The 19,241-nt window shown below is 34.6% G+C and overlaps 1 protein-coding gene across 1 annotated transcript in view; it reads right to left on the bottom strand.

Moving 5' to 3' along the window:
• Alms1 (ALMS1 centrosome and basal body associated protein) overlaps positions 1-19,241 on the bottom strand; it is a 226,398-nt gene that overhangs the window by 42,576 nt on the left and 164,581 nt on the right. The window contains 3 exon segments of the mRNA XM_047522128.1: positions 6,922-8,072; positions 11,678-11,848; positions 13,624-13,782. Of these exon segments, the coding sequence (XP_047378084.1) occupies positions 6,922-8,072; positions 11,678-11,848; positions 13,624-13,782 (1,481 nt within the window).

The raw sequence follows: 19,241 nt of genomic DNA, 5'->3' as shown, positions 1-19,241 counted from the left end.
GGAGAAGAATCTGATGCCCAGAATTATTACAGTATAATATTCAAAATGTCAGATTTTCTTAAAAAAAAATTATGAGGCATGGAAAGAAACAAGAAAGTATGGCTCATTCACACGAGAGTATATGAAGGTCAACAGAAATTGCCCTTCCGGAAGCACAGGCATTGGGACAAAGACTTTAAATCAACCGTTTTAAATATGCTCAGAGTTGAAGAAGATCATTGATAAAGAACTAAAGGAAAAAGGAGAGAACAATGTCTCATCAAATAGGGAATACTGATAAAGAGAAATAAAAAGGAATTAAGTAGAAATTACGAAGCTGAAAAGTGTAATAATTAAAACGAAAAAAAAAATCACTGAACAGTTCAACAGCAGATTTGATCACAAAGAAGAATTTAATCAGTGAACTTGAGGATAGGTGAAATGAAATGGTCTAGTCCAAGGACAGAAAGAAAACAAAATGAAGAAAAATTAACTGAGCCAAAGAAACTTCTAGAACACCATCCAGTTTACCTTAAATTATATGTACTGGTAGTCCCAGAACAAGAGGAAGAGGCAGAAAGAGTATCTGAAGATTTAATGGCTGGACACTACTGAAATTCATAAATGACATGAATCTAAACATCTAAGAAATTCAATGAAGTCCTAATAGGATAAACTCAATGAGATCCAAGAAAAACACATTATAATCAAACTATCAAAAAGATGAGAGAATCTTGAAAGCAGTAAGAGCAAAAGCAAAGAAACTCCTAATATAGAAAGAATAACTCTAAGATTAACTGTCAATATCTCATTAGAAACCATGAGAAGAGAAAAAAGTGTAAAATAAGAAACCCAAATCCAGCAAAACTTTTCTTTCTAGAATGAAGGAAAAATTAAGACATTCTCAGATAAAACAAAAGCAGGGGGAATTCACTACCAGTACACCGGCTGGTAAAGGAAATACTTCAAGCTGAAATAAAAGGACACTAAACATGGTCGGGGTTGTGGTTCAGTGGTAGAGTGCTGGTCTAGCACATGTGAGGCACTGGGTTTGATCCTCAGCACCACATAAAAATAAGATAAAGGTAATGTGTCCACCTATAACTAAAAATATGTATATAAAAACATATAATTTATATGCATATAAAACAATTTATATGTATATAAAACATGTAATTTATATGTATATAAAATCTATTTTTTTAGTTGTAGGTGGACACATTACCTTTATCTTATTTTTATGTGGTGCTGAGGATCGAACCCAGTGCCTCACACGTGCTAGACCAGCACCTTACCACTGAGCCACAACCCCAGTCCTAAAAATATTTTTTTAAAAAAGGACAGTAAACAATAACTTGAAGTTGTGCAAAGAAACAATACAGCAATTACATTGGTAAATTTAAAAGTCAATGATTATCTTTCTGGTTTATAACTTCTTCCCCCTCTTACATAATATAAAAGATAAATGCTTAAAATAAGAATTATGAATCTGTTAATAATACAAATTAAAATATAATCTGTGATTATAAAGATAGGGAGACAAGGGAGATGTGTACCAGCAGATTTTCTTGTAAAACTGAAACTAAAGTGGCATTATTTCAGAATTAGACTGTAATATGCTTAAGATGCTAATTATAATACCACCCACCCAAAAAGTAAAAAATATAAAGTGAAGGAAATGAGCTAGGTGCAATGGTGCAGGTCTGTAATCCCAGCTATACAGGAGACTGAGGCAGATGAATCATTAAGAATGAAGGAGAAATTAAGACATTCCCAGATAAACAAAAATGGTCAGCCTATCAAAACAAAATTTATGAAAAAGGGCTGTAGCACAGTGGTAGAGTGCTTGCCTTGCATGCATGAGGGTTCAATCTCCAGTCTCATGCAAAAAAAAAAAAAAAAACAAAAACTGGACACAAAAGGCAGTAATGAGCAATGGAGGAACTGAGAAAAAATGCATAAGACATAAGGAAAACGAAGAGCAAAATAGGAAAAGTAAGTCCTTTCATATGAATAATTACTTTGAATGTACATGGATTGTATTCTTAAACTAAAAGGCAGAGATGACAGACTGGATCACACACATATACGCATACACAAGATCATTTACATGCTTTCTAAAAAAGACTCACTTTAGATTGACATATTCCAAGAGTTTTAAAACAAAAAGATGGGGGGGGGGGCTGGGGATATAGCTCAGTTGGTAGAGTGCCTGCCTCGCAAGCACAAGGCCTTGGATTCAATCCCCAGCATCGCAAAAAAAAAAAAAAAAAAAAAGTGGAAAAAGATATTCCATGTAATGGTAACCAAAAGAGAGCTAGGGTTATTGTTCTAGTAACAGAAAAAATAGACTTTAAGTTAAAAATGGTTACAGGAGAAAAAGAAGGGAATTTTATACTGATAAAGGGGTCAATCCATGAAGAAGATAAAACAATTATGAATGTCATATACCTGATGATAGAGAATTAAAATATATGAAGCAAAAAATGACAGAATTGAATGATTAGATGGTTCCACAGTAATAGTTGGAGACTTCAATACCCCACTTTCAAAATGGATAGACAAGCTAGATAGAAAACCAATGAGAAAATAAAGGACTTGACAAAAATATAAGCCAACTAGACATATTCAGAACACTTCAACCAACAAAACAGAATAAACATTCTTCTCAAGTGCTCATGCAACATTTTCCAAACAAGACTATATGTCAGCCCATGAAAGAAGGTGCAATACATTTAAAAGGACCAAAACCATATAAAGTATACCTACCATTACAATGGAATAAAAATAAGTCAACAGAAGGAAAACTGGGGAATTTATAAATATGTAGAAATTTTAAAATAGTCTTATACACCAAATGGTCAAAGAAGAAATCAGAAGAGAAATTAGAAAATACTTTTGAGATGAATGAAAAAACAAAACATACCAAAATGTATGAGATGCAGTGAAGGCAAAGCTTAGGAGAAATTGTGTATTGGCCAAGGCAGTGCTCAGAGGGAAAGTTACAGTTGTAAATGCCTTCGTTAAAAAAAGAATAATCTCAAATTTTAAATAATGACTTTAAATAGCAAGGAATTAGAAAAGAACAAACTCAACTCACAGCAAGTAGAGGAAATAATGAGGATTACAGTGGAGGTAAACAAAATAGACAAAAAACAAAGAGAAGGACAAATTTCAAGAAACACAAAATATAAACTGACTCAAAAATTAATTAGGGGGCTGGGGCTCAGTGGTAGAGTGCTTGCAGGGCACTGGGTTCAATCCTCAGCACCATAAAAATAAGTAAAGATACTGTGTCCATCTATAACTAAATACTTTTTAAAAAGAAGAAGAAGAAATAGAAGGCTAGGGACGTGGCTCATTGGCAGAGTTCTTGCCTTGCTTGCACAAGGCCCTGGTGGTTCAATCCCCAGCACTGAAAAAAATAAGAAAAAAAAAATTTCTGAATAGATTTATAACAACAGATTGACTCAGTTATAAGAAAAAGTCCTCTAATGAAAAACACATGTTCAATGCCATCATTGGTGAATTCTATCAAACATTTAAAGAATTAGTATCAATCCTTCTCAAACTCATCATTGAAAAACAAAAGAGGAAGAAAAAACTAGCTTGTTCTGTGAGGCCAGGCATACCCTGATAAAGAAGGGGAATAAAGACATCAAAAGAAACAGATAGACCAATATCCCTTATGAATATAGATGCAAAAGATCTCTTCACAATTCTAGTAAACCAAATCCAGAATCATGTAAAAAGGATTTACATGACCAAGTGGGATTTACCCCAGGAATGCAAGGTGGGTCCAATGTGATTATCAATAAACAAACACCATATTAATAGAAAAAAAGTGGGGGAAGTCCTGATGATCATCTCAATAGATGCTGAGGCATTTGGCAAAAATCAAAAATATTTTAATAATAAAAACATTCTTCAAAATAAGAAAAGTGAACTTTCTCAACATGATGAAAGTTAAATGCAAAAAATCCACAGTTAACATCATTCTCAATGTTTTAAAAGACTGAGATTATGAGCTGCTTTTGCCACTTCTATTCAATACTCTACTGGGAGTTCTGGTTAGAGCAATAGGAAATAAAAATAAATAAAAAGCACCAAATTAGAAAGGAGAAAGTTAAGGTTATCCCTATTTGCAGATGACATGATCTTATATGTAGAAAATCCTTAAGAATAAAAAGGGAAATTTAAGAGTTAATAAATTCAGAAAAGTTGAAGTTGTAGATACAAGGCTCTCCATGCATAAATTAGTCATAAATCTATAAACTAGCAATAATCCAAAAATGAAATTAAGAAAGCAATTGTACTTATGTACTTATGACAGCATCAGAAAGAATAAAACAGCTACTAAAATTCAGATGGAATCTAAAGGGACCCAGAACAGCCAAATGATCTTGAAAAAAAAGAACAATTTCTGCTTTCAAACTTACTACAAAGATAGAATAAATTTCTATTCTATTCCATTGATCTATATGTCTGTCTTTATGCTAGTACTGCATATGGTCAAACAATTTTTGACAAGTGTCAAGGAATATTCAATGGGGAAAACAGCCTTTTTAACAAAAAATGTTATAAAAACTGGATATACACATGCAAAAAGAATGAAGGCAGGGGAGCCCCGCGAGGTGGCAGACACCTGTAATCCCAGCGTTTAGGATGTTGAGGCAGGAGGATATCGAGTTCAAAGCCAGTCTCCTCAACAGCGAGGTGCTAAACAACGCAGTGAAACCCTGTCTCTAAATAAAATACAAAATAGGACTGGGGATGTGGTTGAGTGCTCCTGAGTTCAAACCCTGGAACAAACAAACAACAAATAAAAACACAAAGAAACACCACCTTTCACGTAAGAGCACACAGATCTACACATTAAACAAACAAAAAAAACTGTTAGCAAGGTGTGGCAAAACTGAAACCCTTGTGCACTGCTGGTAGGAACAAAATAGTATGCCCTCTAATGCAAAAAGTAGGTGGAAAAAGTTGGAGAATTGAAGAAGCCCTCGTTAACATTGTTGATGAAAACGTAAAATGACAATCACTGTGGAACAGTTCAGTGATTTCTTAATAAATTAGACAGAATTGCCATATGACCACTACTAGTATTTTCACTCCTACGTAAATGCCCTTAAAAGAACTACATATAAGTGTTCAAACAAAAATGTTCACAGAAATGTTCTATATCAGCTCTGTTCACAAAAGCCAAAGAAGGAAAACTGTCTAGCCAACCCAAATGTCTATCAATAGATGAATAGATAAACAATATGCAGTATATATAGGTGACAGAATATTATTCAGTCATGAAAAGGAAGTACTAAATATGTGCTATGACACAAATGAACATTTAAATCATCATGCCAAAGGTCACACATTATATGATTCCATTTATAAGAACAAGAAAACACGGAGTCAAGAAATAAATTATTTGTTGCCAGGGACTAGTGGAAAGGGTAGAAATAGGAAGTCACTGCTTAATGGGTATGGGATTTCCACTGGGGTGATTAAAAAAAAAAAAAAAACATAGAACCAAACAGTGGTGATGGTTGTAAAACCCTGTGAATGTACTCAATGCCACTGAACTGTTTAAAATAAATAGTCAAAACTAAATTTTGTGTTATATATTTTCAAATACTCACAAACCTACCTGGATCCTTTCCCTTATCTTCCCTATATCCTCAGTTCTTCATTACTTAAAATAATCATATTCCATTAATATATATGCATTTAATACCTACCAAAAGTTCAATTATAAGAAATACTATTTATGGTAAACTGACCATCTTGTACCTCCTTTTCTCCAGATACATGGTCTCCAAAATTGTTTTGGTCACACAATCCTACTGACAAAATATTTTTGAGCACGAACTGCCAAAATAGATATTTATTTTTAAACTGTTACTACTGTACTCATGTTTTATAGCATACATAAAAATATCAATTTTAAAAAGTTGAGCAAAATGAATATAAATTCTAATATTTTTCTTTCCATACTCAACACAGAGCATCTCTCTTTGGAAAGTACTTCTCTAGGTATTCTAAATTTTAGTCTTTGGTAAAGCAATGATTTAATTTGTCAACCCCATTAGATCTGCCTTTACTCTCTAAGGAATATGATAGAAGTCTTACAGTTATTGTTATGGTTATCTATTATAAGGAGGTTGTGGAAGGCTCTGTTACACTGAGGAACCTTTTTTATAGACAGCTAAGGAAATTTCTCTTAGGTATTTGTATCAGAAATATATGTAAAATGCTTTTGAAAATTTGGTTTCCTTTCATATGATTTAACTCATCACAAAATTCTGGCAACACTATGTACTAAAAAACAATGCCAATTTGTAGCTAGCTTCTAGCAAACACATCCACCAGGTAAATTTATCTCCCTTCTGGCTTCAGTTTTTCTATCCATCACTCACAATTCTTCATTTAAAAAAAAAAAATCATGTTGCAGTTCACCCCAACTTTAATTTTTCTATCATCCCAGTTCTTCATTTACTTTTTAAAAAGCATATTGTATTATTTGTGTGTGTGTGTGTGTGTGTGTGTGTATGTACATGTAAAAGTATCTCAAATATTTCTTGGAAGACTGGAGGAAATTAAAAAAAAAAAAAAAAAAAAAAAAAAAAAAACAGGCAACACTGTTCAGAATAGAGGTCATTCTAAACTCGAAACTCCCCCAAGTCAGGGGTATACTTTGCAGATTCTGAAGTATCTAGCAGCAAAGCCCTTCATCCAAAGGACGATCAGTAAATGAGTGCTGATGAAAAGAATGACAACTCACAATGCACTGTACTACACTTTCTCACTCTTTTCCAGTTGGTAAGCAATGTTATAGTGAGGAAAGGGCAAATGGCTTTTTTTTTTTCACCTGAGTGCACAGATTAACTAAAGAGTCCATGAAAAAGGCAGTCACATTGCCAGATGGAATCTGCAGCCATGTACCTGGATGTGTCTCCTTCTGGTGTGCTCAGAAGTCATTTGGGGATAGCCTGTATTCAATGATTTCTTGTGCTTGCACCGCTTTTCAAGGTATCTCCTCTGTTGGTTGGTGATGCTACTATATAATTTAACTCGTCTGGGTGACAAACATACTCTTTCATGGCCAAAAGCTTGGATCAATCGGGCAGTGTCAATGGTGGAAATAGAGCTACTTCCTTCATGCAAAGTCACCTCTCTATCTGTTTGGGTCATTATATCAGATTCCACAGGAGAAGTGGTGGTGGAAAGAATATTGGTCGGAGTATCTGTGAACAGTTCACTTTCCTCTGAGGGTCTAGAATCTGAAGAAGTGTTGCTGATATAATGTAAATCTGGCTGTTTTCTCAGAACATATTTATCAAATTTAATTTGTTCAATCTTAATCTGATTGGATCTCCCACTTTGATGAGGAGAAACTACCTTGCATTTTTTAAGATCACATATGTTTTTATGGCCTTTCTCTACGCTTTTATAACGCTTTTGCTTCTGAAACTTGCTTTTCTGCTGTTTCTGTTTATAACTCCATTCTTTAAGTTGTTCCCTTCTGTTATCATCTTGTATACTTTCTGAGGCCTGGAGAGAATGTGTGATGGGATTCTGAAGAAGTTTAGCCAAACGATCAAGTCGTTCCACCAAGGACAGCTCTTTCCTGTCACTGACATCTGGCAGTTTCTGTTGCCTCTGTCGCTCCTGGTACTTGTTCCAGAGTTCATTCAAACTTGCAGTATGCGGAGTTGTTAACTCTGGGGTGACCTTATCATCCCTTTTAGGATCATTAATTTGTCCGTTACTTTTTAGATGGTCTCTGGCTTGACTTTTGGTAGTCACTTCCTTGTCTCCCACATTCATATTGATGCTGAGGCTCTTTATTCTGGTATGATCCATAGTCTTGTCCACATTTTGATAAGGAAGAGGAAGACATGTATGATCTCTGTGTTTGTCTGAATGATGGTGAAAGAAATCTTTCCAAGAATGTCTCATTAAAACACTTCTTCCCAAAGATTCATGGCAAAAATCTTGTTCATTTAGTAGGTGCACTGGATGATGAAAATAAAACTTGGCTGACCTGAAGACAGAATGAGTAGTATTTTCAAATTCTGAATGACATTCAGACTCTGAAAAGAGAGACAAGGGAGAGACAAAAAAATATTTTGAAAGATTTAAAAAATACTTGCATTACCTTTAGAAATACTATTAGTACTGAGTTCTGTAGACACAGAACAAAGATTGAAGGAAAAAATTAATTTATAAAGTTTTATAAAATTCATTGCCTGCCCAAAAGACTCATGCCTTGTACTCAGCAGCCAGGTGGACAAGGTAAAAGTATGGCATTGTGGTGTCCAAACACTTGGGTTCTGGTCTGAACTGCTCAACTATGTGACTTCAAGGAAGGCACTTTAGTTCTCAGATTTTAAGTTCAGCTGTGATTTGTACAGCTGCCTGTCATGTGTGGAGTGTTATTACATGTGTTCTCTTGTTTTAAACTCTTTTAAAAGTCCTTTTCTGTGAAACATTTTTACTTTCCCTCCAATTTCTTTTATTGTAGTAGAATATATATACAATGTACTACTTTAGAGTTTCATCTATTGACAATCATTACTCTATGTCAAAGAGGCATTTTTGAATGCAATATCTTATAACATAAGGTTTGAATGTTTGTGTCCTTCTGAAGTAGCATTTAATGATGGAACCTTCAGGAGGTGATTAGGTCATGAAGGCTCCATCTTCACAAGTGGGATTACTGCCCTTATAAAAGGGCTTGGAGGAACCTGTTCATCTTCTCTGTCAAGTGAGGACACAGCCTAAATGCCTTCTTCCATGTGGGGCCAAAGCAACAAGGCACAATCTTAGAAGCAGCCTGGGCCCTCACCAGATACCACATATGCTAGCACCTTGATCTTGGACATCTTAGTCTCCAGAACTGTAAGAAATAAGTTTATGTGGTATTTTTCTTATATGTGGCATTTCTGTGTACACATATTATAAGAAAGAAAAATAGTTAGTATAAAAATATGCTGATTTATTAATAAACATAGAATTATAATAGTAAATATCCATGTTCAAATTTTAAAATATTCTCATCATGATAGCATAAAAAATAAAATTCTTTGGAATGAATGTAACAAAATAAATGCAAAACTTATAATCTGAAAACTATAACACCTTGTTATGAAATTAAAGATCTAAATAAATGGAAAACTCCTCATGTCATAGATTGAAAAACTTAACATTATTAAGAAGGTAACACTCCTCAAATTGACCTACCAATTCAATACAATCCCTATCAGAATCCCAGTTTGCTTCTTTATAGAAATTGCCAAGATAATTTAAAAATTCATATGGAAATGTAAGGGACCCAGAGTAGCCAACATGATTCAGAAAAATAAAACAAAGCTGGAGGAATTCATACTTCCCAATTTCAAAACTTATTGCAAATCAACAGTAATCGAGACAGGGTAGTAATGTCAAGGATAAACATACACATCAATAGGTTATTATTTTGATATTACTGAGAGTCAACAAACAAAACTATACATCTATGGTGGACTCATCTTCAGTATGGTACAAAGACTATTCTCTTTCCTTGCCAAGACTATTCATCAAGGAAAGAATAGTCTTTTTAGCAGAAAGTGCTGGGATAACTGAATACCCACATGTAAAGGAATGAAGGTGAATTCTTACCTCATACCACATACAATATTAACTCAAAATGGATCAATGACATAAATGTAAAAGTGAAAACCATAGAACACTTAGAAGAAAACATAGTTTTAAACCTTCATTACCGCGGATTTAGCAAAGGATCCTTAGCTATGATATACAAAACATGAACTACAAAAGACAAAATAGGCATAATTTATCAGAAGTAAATCTTTTGGGATTCAAGGGATACCATCAAGAAACTAAAAACATAAGCCACAGAATTTGATAAAATCTTTGCAAATCACATATCCAACAAGGGATACATATCTGGAATACATAAAGATTTCTTAGAACTCTATAATAAAAAAACAAACTAATTAAAAACCAGGTCAGAATCTGAATAACTATCTCTCCAAGACATACAACTAGCTAATAAACACACGAAAAAAAGATGCTCAACATGATTAGTCATGAAGGTGATGTAAATCAAAAGGAAGGAAATACTACCTCACACATTCCAGGACAGCTATACTCAAAAAGTCAGGTAATAAACGTTGGTGAGGTTGTTTAGAAATTAGAATCCTCACAAACTGCTGATGGGAATGTAAAATGGAGCAGCTGCTCTAGCAGTATGGCAATTCCTCAAATGATTAATCATTGTTAGTTCATGACTCAGCAACTGCACTCCTGGGAATTGTTCATACAAAAACTGGCAAATGAATGTTTAAAGTAGCATTATTAATAATAGCAAAATGGCAGAAACAACTTGAATGTCCATTAACGGACAAAGTGATAAGCAAAATGTGGTATACGCATACAATTCGGTCACTGAAATGAATGAAATATTGACATTTGTTAGAACTTGGATGAACCTTGAAAACATCGAGTTGTAAGAAGCTCTGTCCCTGCTACTATTCTATATTAGACCTTTTTGAGTGTTCATGTTTTCTGTTAGTTTATTCTGTTTTTACTTTTTTTGTCTACATGAAAAAAAGTGTTTTCACATTATTCCATATTTTCATTCTTTACTTTAAGGCAACATAAATTTCCTGGCTTTCATTTTAGTATTTTTCATGCTATGAAGATTAAACTTCATTTTTTGCATGTGGTTACCCAGTTTTCCCAGCACCATTCATTGAAGAGACTATCCACATTGCATAGTACTGTTACCTTATTGAAAATGTTACCCTTGTTCAACATACAGGATAGATAGATAAGTTCCTGGACTCCTTTCTCTTCTTATCTGAATACTCTTCTAGCTTCATCTGAGAGATAAAGTTCGGCAACTAGATAGTAATGGTTTGTGTTCCATATGCTTTTATGTCATAAAAATGAGGTCATGGACAAATATAAATGGATTTGATTTGGGTTCTTTCTTACTATAATTTCTTAAAAAATTTATATTGATGCTGTCATTGTCTTTGTCAGTCTTCTGGAATACCTTTTAGGCTTTAGGTTTTCCCTATTTCAGTACTGAGGCATGATATTTCCCTTCTAATACTATCAGTGTTAGAGGCAATTATCCTTCGATATCCTGGGGGACTGGACACAGGACCTCTCCCAGATGCCAAATTCTGTGGATGCTTAAGTACCTTATAAAAAATGGGGAGGAATTTGCATATAAACTAAGGATAACTTCCTCTACACTTTAAATCATTGTTAGATCACTTATAATACTAAATACAATGAAAATGCTATATAAATAGTTGTTCAGAGACTAATGACAAGGAGAAAAAAGTATATGTGCAATAAAGTAACAATTTTTTCCCAAATAAATTTGATCTGGGTTGGCTGAATCCACAAATGCAAAATCCATAGTTACAGAGGGCTGACTGTAGTTTTTTATAATCCTCAGTTGCTGCATCTTTTCCCAGAACATATTTAAAAATAATTTTTACAAATCAATACATATATCCATACAGACAAAGTAGCATTGAAATGATTTGTGTAAGTTTAAAAAAAAGAAAAAAGGGGGAGGAAAAAAATGGACCTTTGTTTAAATAATGAAGCAGAATTCTCATCAGAATGAAACAATAACACAGACACACAGAAATACACGCATATACAACTCCGTTACCTGAAATGTCTATCTGTAAGGATTCTTTCTTTTCTGACCAGGCTTCCTTAGGAACTGCTCTATTAATATAAATTTCCTCTTTATGTTCAATGGGTTTCGTGTCCGGTAGGTTTTCAACCTTTGTATCTTGTACTTGAATTAAGTGTTTGGCAGTAGTAGCATCACTGGAACCTAAGAGAGGAAAATAACTAAATTATACTGACAGGAAGTTGACCCCCCAAATTTAAAATACCTCTAAGCATCTTTATGTGAGAAATGTGAAGGCATTGTGCTACTAGTGTCAAAAAAAAAGGTCAATCAGAAATGTATTCAGCAGGACTGGGGATGTAGCTCAGTGGTAAGAGCGCTTGCCTAGCATGTGTGAGGCACTGGGTTTGATTCTCAGCACCACATACAAATAAATTTCAAAACTAAAATAAAGGTCCATTAACAACTAAAAAATATTAAAAAAAAAAAAGAAATGTATTTAGCAAACAATGTAAATTGAAGTAATAAAAAGAACATGTACATAAACAGAGGCTATGTAAAGGCTATACCAGAAGAGAGAAAGAGGTAAGAGGTGTAAGAAGTCCAAGAACTATCACAGAAAAAAACTCTCGATGAGTGATTTGGGCATTAGAAGATGGGATACACCTTGAGGTGGAGAGAGAAAGGCATTTTAAGCAAAGGTGAGTACATAACAAAAAAATGGAGTTGGGAAAACAAATGAGCATCTAAGTGATAGTGAATGTATCAGCTTATTTGTTTATTGAATCTATAAGGAAAAGAGGTGAGAACGAGCCTTCAAAACATTGTTTGGGAGTGGTTCTAATGTTCTGGAAGATGATACAAAAAGTGCTTTTCAATATTAAAAAATCAGATTAGATTTTATTCTCGAGGGCAATGAAAACTAAAGTTGATTAGGAGACTAACAAGATCAAAACTGCTTCCAGAACATCATTAGCGACAGCAGAAAAGGGATAAAATTATGAAGGGTTTTCCAGAATACAGTGGAACTTCTTTAAAAAAGAAGAAAAAAAAAAAAAACCCAATATATAAAAAAGTGGCCAATTCTGCTCTAAAATCTGTTTCCAGTTTATAATTATAGCAGAAATACCATCTGTCCTCTAATACCCATTTCCTTTTCCTCTAAAATAGGGACCTAAATTAAGCTGGGCATATGGTTACAAGAATGAAGACTATCAGTCTCCCTGGTAATGTAGTTTGGTGTGACCATGTGGCCAAGTCTGGCAATTAGGATGCAAAGGGAACAGTACATGCAACTTCTGAGAAGTATCCTGAAAGGAAGGAATTATGCTTTTTTTCCTTTCCCTTTCTTCCTGCTGACTGGCTGGAAGAGAATGGAGATCAACAGAAAAGAAAGAGCATTGCTTCCTGGTACATGGAAGCATCTTGTCAATCCTGGATGATCACCTCTATTTTTATGAGAAATGTTCTCCTGTTTTCTTTAAGCCAATGTTATCTTGTTACCTGTTTTCATCTCTCAGAGCCAAAGATAATCCTAACTTAAACATGTACTTTTAAGGCACTTTTAAGAAGCATAATACATTTTTAGTAAAATAACTGGAAAGGTAGTTCAGAAGTAAACAAGATGAATTCCTAGAGAATAAAGGATTATTATTTAGAATAAGCTTTAGAGTAAAGCAATGGTATTGGAATTTCATGGACCTGAAATATTTTATCAGTAAAGGAGGAAACTCCATTAAGTGAATTTCTGACAATTAATTTGTGTGTTTTGTTCAAAAGTTTTTCAAGAATATCTCAAAGAGTTTTCAAAATGTCAGTTTTACCCCTAACAAAACATACAAAAAATGTAGCTAGGAATCCCTTAAAACTACTTCATGTATGAGTAAAATAGAGGCAGGTTGAAGACAGCAAAAAGAGACTAAAGAATATATTTTATAAGACCAGAAGAAAATAATATACAAACAATCCCATTCAGCTACCTGCAGTATCGTTCGGCAAGGGTTCTTCTTCTTCAGGCCATTTTTCTTCTTCTTTAGTCAATATCCTTTGACTTAAGTTCTCCTCTTTCTGCTTTTTGTCTGAGAGGTTTTTGTCTGAGAGGTTTTGATCCATAGTGATGGCAACATGAACTGGAACCTCTAGAAAAATGACATCATTTGATCCCACAGAGAATGAAAAGATAATGAACACAATAAACAAGCAACCCTCCCACCTCCTCCCCAAACACTTAAGACCCCCTCAGCCCTTTATAAATTAGGAAAAAAGAACTTTAGGCTCCACTATAAAAACTGTGACATGAATTGAAAGTTTAAATAATACTTGTTCTTTGCTAATTTGATGCAACAGTTTCAAAAAAGTTATAGGTCAAGTAATGATTTTCAAAGTAAAAAAGTAGATTTGAACAAGACTCTCAAACTCTTTGGCCTACTCAGTTTTTGTCATTTATGAAGCCAACTGTGGTATTTCATATAGCCTAAGAAAAGCACTTATATCATCTAGATTTTATACATAGCACTCTCATATCCTTTTATAGTTATCTAATACTTTGTTTCTCCTTTTTTTTATCTTGGTTATACTTTATTTCCTATTTCTATTACTATTTTTCAACAAAGAAATCAGAAAGGCATTAGAGATTACTAAAAACAAAGAATCAGTCTTACTTTTACTTACCATGCTAGCTCTTTTCTTTTAAATTCATTATTTTTTCTTATTTCTATTACTTTAATCCTCGTAATCGCTTTGTTCTAAGTATCTTTTGAGCCTTTAATCTTTTGTATCTTTATCTTTTATACCTTTTGTATCTTTTGTACCTTTAATCCCAGAAGCTTAGAAGACTGAAGCAGGAGGATCTCAAGTTCAAAGCCAGCCTCAGCAATATAGTAAGGCCCTAAGCAACTCAAGAGACCCTGTCTTTCTCTAAATAATTTATTTAAAAGGGTTGTGGATGTGGCTCAGTGGTAAAACACCCCTGGGTTCATTCCCTGGTACCAAAAAAAAAAAAAAAAAAATTATGAAATTTTTAGGACATTTAAAAAAATGTTCTAAAACCTTTTTTAGTTGTCAATGAATCTTTATTTCTTTTTAATTTATTCATATGCAGTGTTGAGGACTGATCCAGTGCCTCTCACGTTAGGTAAGCATTTTACCAATGAGCTACAACCCCACCACCAAACATTTAATTTTTTAAAAATGAGTAAGTATTTTAGGCATATCAAAGTACAAATAACATGAACACCAAGGTATCTACTACTGAGCTTAAGAAATAAGACACCACAGACATGACTCATGTAAAGTTTCAATGATTCTCTCTCCTCAGCAGCAACCTTTACAGCAAATTTAGAATTTATAAGTCTCAAGGATGTTTTGAATTCTTTACTACACTGCATTAGTATTAATCATAAAAATAATCAATGTAAATAAAGTACAATCTTTTTTAAATGTCTTTAAACTTTTCATAAAGGGTACAAACACTGTATGTATCTTTATGCAACATTCCTTTCTCACTGGATATTATAATTTTTAGTCACATTAGTATATGTGATTCTAACTGATTCTCAATGCTTTACAGTATTCTACTGCATTAAAATACTAACTAACCTGTTGGTCAACTTAAATATATTTCTGAATTTTTTAATATTGAAAAGCACTAGAATGAATATTTCTGTAGAATTTTCCATAACTTATGAGTTGCAAATATCTTCTCTCAATCTGTGCATTGTCTTTTAATAGTTCATGGTATCTTTTAGGAACAAAACTTTTCATTTTAATAATGTCAAGATCTATTTGTTTTTCCCTTAGGATCTGTGTTTTGTGTATCTTATTTAAGAAATCCTGAATTATACCATGGTCATAAGAATAAATCACCTAAAAAAAAGTCAAAGAAGGAATTTAGAATGTACGTGGTCAAACTAATCTACGAAGTAAAAGATGATATCAGAAGTGATATCAGAAAGAAAATACAGGAAGTGAAAGATCACTTCAACAAGGAGATAGAGATTCTGAAAAGAAATCAAGCAGAAATTCTAAAAAGGAAGGAATCAATAAACCAAATTAAGAATTCAAAGGAAAGCATCACCAACAGACTACAAAATATAAAACCTTGAAAACAAAGTTGACTGTGGAGAAAAGATGTTATGGAATAACCTGAAAAGACCAAATTTAAGATTTATTGGGATAGATGAAGGTTTAGAGATACAAACCAAAGGAATGCACAATTTTTTCAATGACATAATATCAGAAAATTTCCCAAACCTAAATAATAAAATGGAAAAATCAAATACAGAAGGCTTACAGGACCCCAAATATACAAAATTACAACAGACCTACACCAATGCACATTATTATGAAATGCCTAACATACAGAATAAAGACAGATTTTGAAAAGCTGCCAGAGAAAAGTAGCAGGTCACATTTACAGGGAAACCAATCTGGATCTTAGCTGATTTCTCAACCCAGATCCTCAATGCCAGGAGGTCCTGGAATAATATATTATAAGCTCTGAAAGAAAATGGATACCAGCCAAGAATCCTTTATCCAGCAAAATTAAGCTTCAGAATTGCAGATGAAATAAAAACCTTCCATGATAAACAAAAGTTAAAAGAAATCACAACTAGAAAGCCTGCATTTCAGAACATTCTCAACAAACTATTCCATGAAGATGAAATGGAAAATAAAAAAGTGAAAATCAGCAAAGGGAGGAACTATATTAAAGGACTAGTTGATAAAAGGAGAAAATAATTCAAATTATAAGCCAGAAATAAATCAAAATGACAGGGAATAAAAATTGTATCTTAATAATAACGCTGAATGCAAATGGCCTAAACTCATCAATCAAAAGAGAGACTGGCAGATTGGATTAAAAACAACACCCAATAACATGTTGTCTCAAAGAGACTCACCTCACAGATGAAGACATCACAGATTGAAGGTAAAAGGAAGAGAAAAAACAGGTCACTCACATGGACTGTGTAAACATGCAAGGGTTTCTATCCTCATATCAGATAAAGTGGACTTCAAGTCGAAGTTAAACAGAAGGGACAGAAGGACATTTCGTTCTGCTTAAGGGAACTATACATCAACAAGATATAACAATTGTAAATATTTATGCCCCAAACACTGGAGTATCTATGTACATCAAACAAATCCTTCTCAGTTTCAAGAATCAAACTGACCACAACACAATAATATTGGGTAACTTTAACATACCTGTGTCACCACTGGATAGAATCTCCAAACCAAAACTTTTAGCTGTATGATTTCTTCTCTATTTCATATATTTCTGCTCCTACTCTTATTTTTCTTTCCTACTATCTAATTTGAAAATAATTTGATTGCTAATCTAGCTTCTTTCTGATATAAGTACCTGGCTATAAATGTTCATCTGAGTACTGTTTCATCTCAGAGATTCTGATATTTTAAGTTTTTATTATCATTTAGTTCAAAGCACCTTTTATTTACTTTTCTTGTGCTTTACTCCTTTACCTGTGAAATATTTATAAATGTGCCATTTAATTTTACAGTAGTTGACACGTAGGCCTGGGGTTGTATATGTATATATCTTAAGGTGTTTGATTTCTAATGTAATAAATCATGCAGGAACACAGTCTGCATGATTTCAAATTTTAAAAAAGTAATGGAAATACTTTTTATATTGATTTATTGGTTACATACATGTCAAAACATGTCAAAACAGATGAATTTTAATTAAAAAAATAAAAATAAATAAAAATAGTCCACCTAAATTTTAAAAGGTTAACATATTTCTTTGTACACTGAATATTCCTGGAATACATTTTTTGTTTAGTGAGCAGTATGGATTTATCTGATCTTAGTTCTCCTACACATATCATCCGTGGTCCAAGCATTACTCAATAGTTAGTTCATCTTCATCCTATCTCCATATTGTTATGCCATCTTTGTATATATTTCATGTCCACATTCATGCATGTGTTTTATGTCACTGTTGTGTTTCATTCTTCCATTTACTTCGTTATAAATAATATCTTAAATAAACTACACATAAAATAAGTCTTCTTATTTGATTTGCTAGTAAGCAATGTTAAAATGGACAAAATAGTACTACAGGTCAAAAAAATATTAAGTTAGATATGGAAGTTTAAATCACAATAACAGAAAGACCCAGTACACCAGGAAGATAAATTATTTACATGCACATATTCAAACTTATATTCAGTAAAAATGATAGGAACATATAGATAACACGTTCAACAATACGTATTAGAAACAGAAAGATCATTAAAAAAAAGAGAAGATTTGAACAAATCTTGCTGTTATAGTTTAGATATTAGGTATCCCCCACAAAGCTCATGTGAGACAATATAAGAACATTCAGAGGTGAAATGATTGGGTTATGAAAACCTTAACCCAATCAGTGACTTTATCCCTAAGGTGGGCCCTGGGGGCATGCCTTTGAGGGATGGGTTATATATTTTGTATCCTGATCATCATGTGAGCCACTTCCCTCTACCACAATCATCTGCCATGATGTTTTGCCTCAACTGGAGCCCCAAAGGAATGAACCAGTTGTCTATGAACTGAGGCCTGTGAAACCATGAGTCCCCAAATAAAATTTTCCTCCTCTAAAATTGTTCTTGTTGGGTATTTCAGTTGCAGCAATGAAAAAGATGACTGGCACCAGGGATGGGTGCCATCACTGGTCGCTCGCAGTCGCAAAGCGAGCTGATGGGTGAGTCAGGCCACCTGCATCGTGGAGGTAGCCGGCGGGCACCAAACCCGCCTAATTTGCAGAGCTAGGCAGTAGGTAGCCAACCCACCCAACAACCAGGCCAAAGACACCATCACTGAGCGACCCCGCCTGAACACCACACCAAGGTCTGTTGCCATCGCGGAGCAAGCCAACAGACAAGCCAGTCCGCCTGCATCATGGAGCTAGCCAGAGGCTTCTTTATAGGCTGGTGCAGGTGTTTTGAATTATTCCTGAGAGCGTGGCCATCATCATTGGAAGGGCAGTTCCCTTCCTGAGACACATACAGAAGGCTAGAGAACCTTTGACAAGAACCAGGAGTCAATAAGAGGAAGTACTGAGAGACTGGGACCAACTCAGAGCCACCAGGTGAGTATCTCCCACTGGTCGGGTTCCCCGGATGGGGTAGTAGGCCAGAAACACAGGGAACTTGGTGGGATAGAGTGGTCCAGTGAGACTCCCCTGTTGGAGCCGAGAACCCAGTCAACCAGGAGCATTGCAGAGGAGGGCCGCACAGGAAAAGGCTTCTACGCAGAGTGAGAATCTGAAGCCCAGGCGGTAGCTCCGGTCTCCCGGGAATGTAGCACAGGAGGGCCGCTCAGCGAGGGACTCCTTTGCAGGGCCAGGCTCCCCAACCCAGGCGGTAGGTTCAGAACCCTGGGAACGTCGCAGAGGAGGGCTTCCCAGTCCAGGTGGTAGTTTTGGACCAAAGAGAACTGCTCGGAGGAGAGCTGCCCAGCGAAACTTCCCCACCGGGTGAGTCTTCCCCGCCAGGCAAGGTTTTCCCACCAGGGAGGTACAAACAGAGACACATGCCCAGACCAGCCATGCCCCAGCCTGCAGTCTAATCCCCCTTTGTCTGACCATTGGTCA

This window comes from Sciurus carolinensis, chromosome 13, assembly GCF_902686445.1.
Source record: "Sciurus carolinensis chromosome 13, mSciCar1.2, whole genome shotgun sequence".
In the NCBI taxonomy this organism is placed as follows: Eukaryota; Metazoa; Chordata; class Mammalia; order Rodentia; family Sciuridae; genus Sciurus; species Sciurus carolinensis.
The sequence above is the reverse complement of the archived record's forward strand: the minus strand, read 5'-3'. Positions and strand labels throughout refer to the sequence as shown.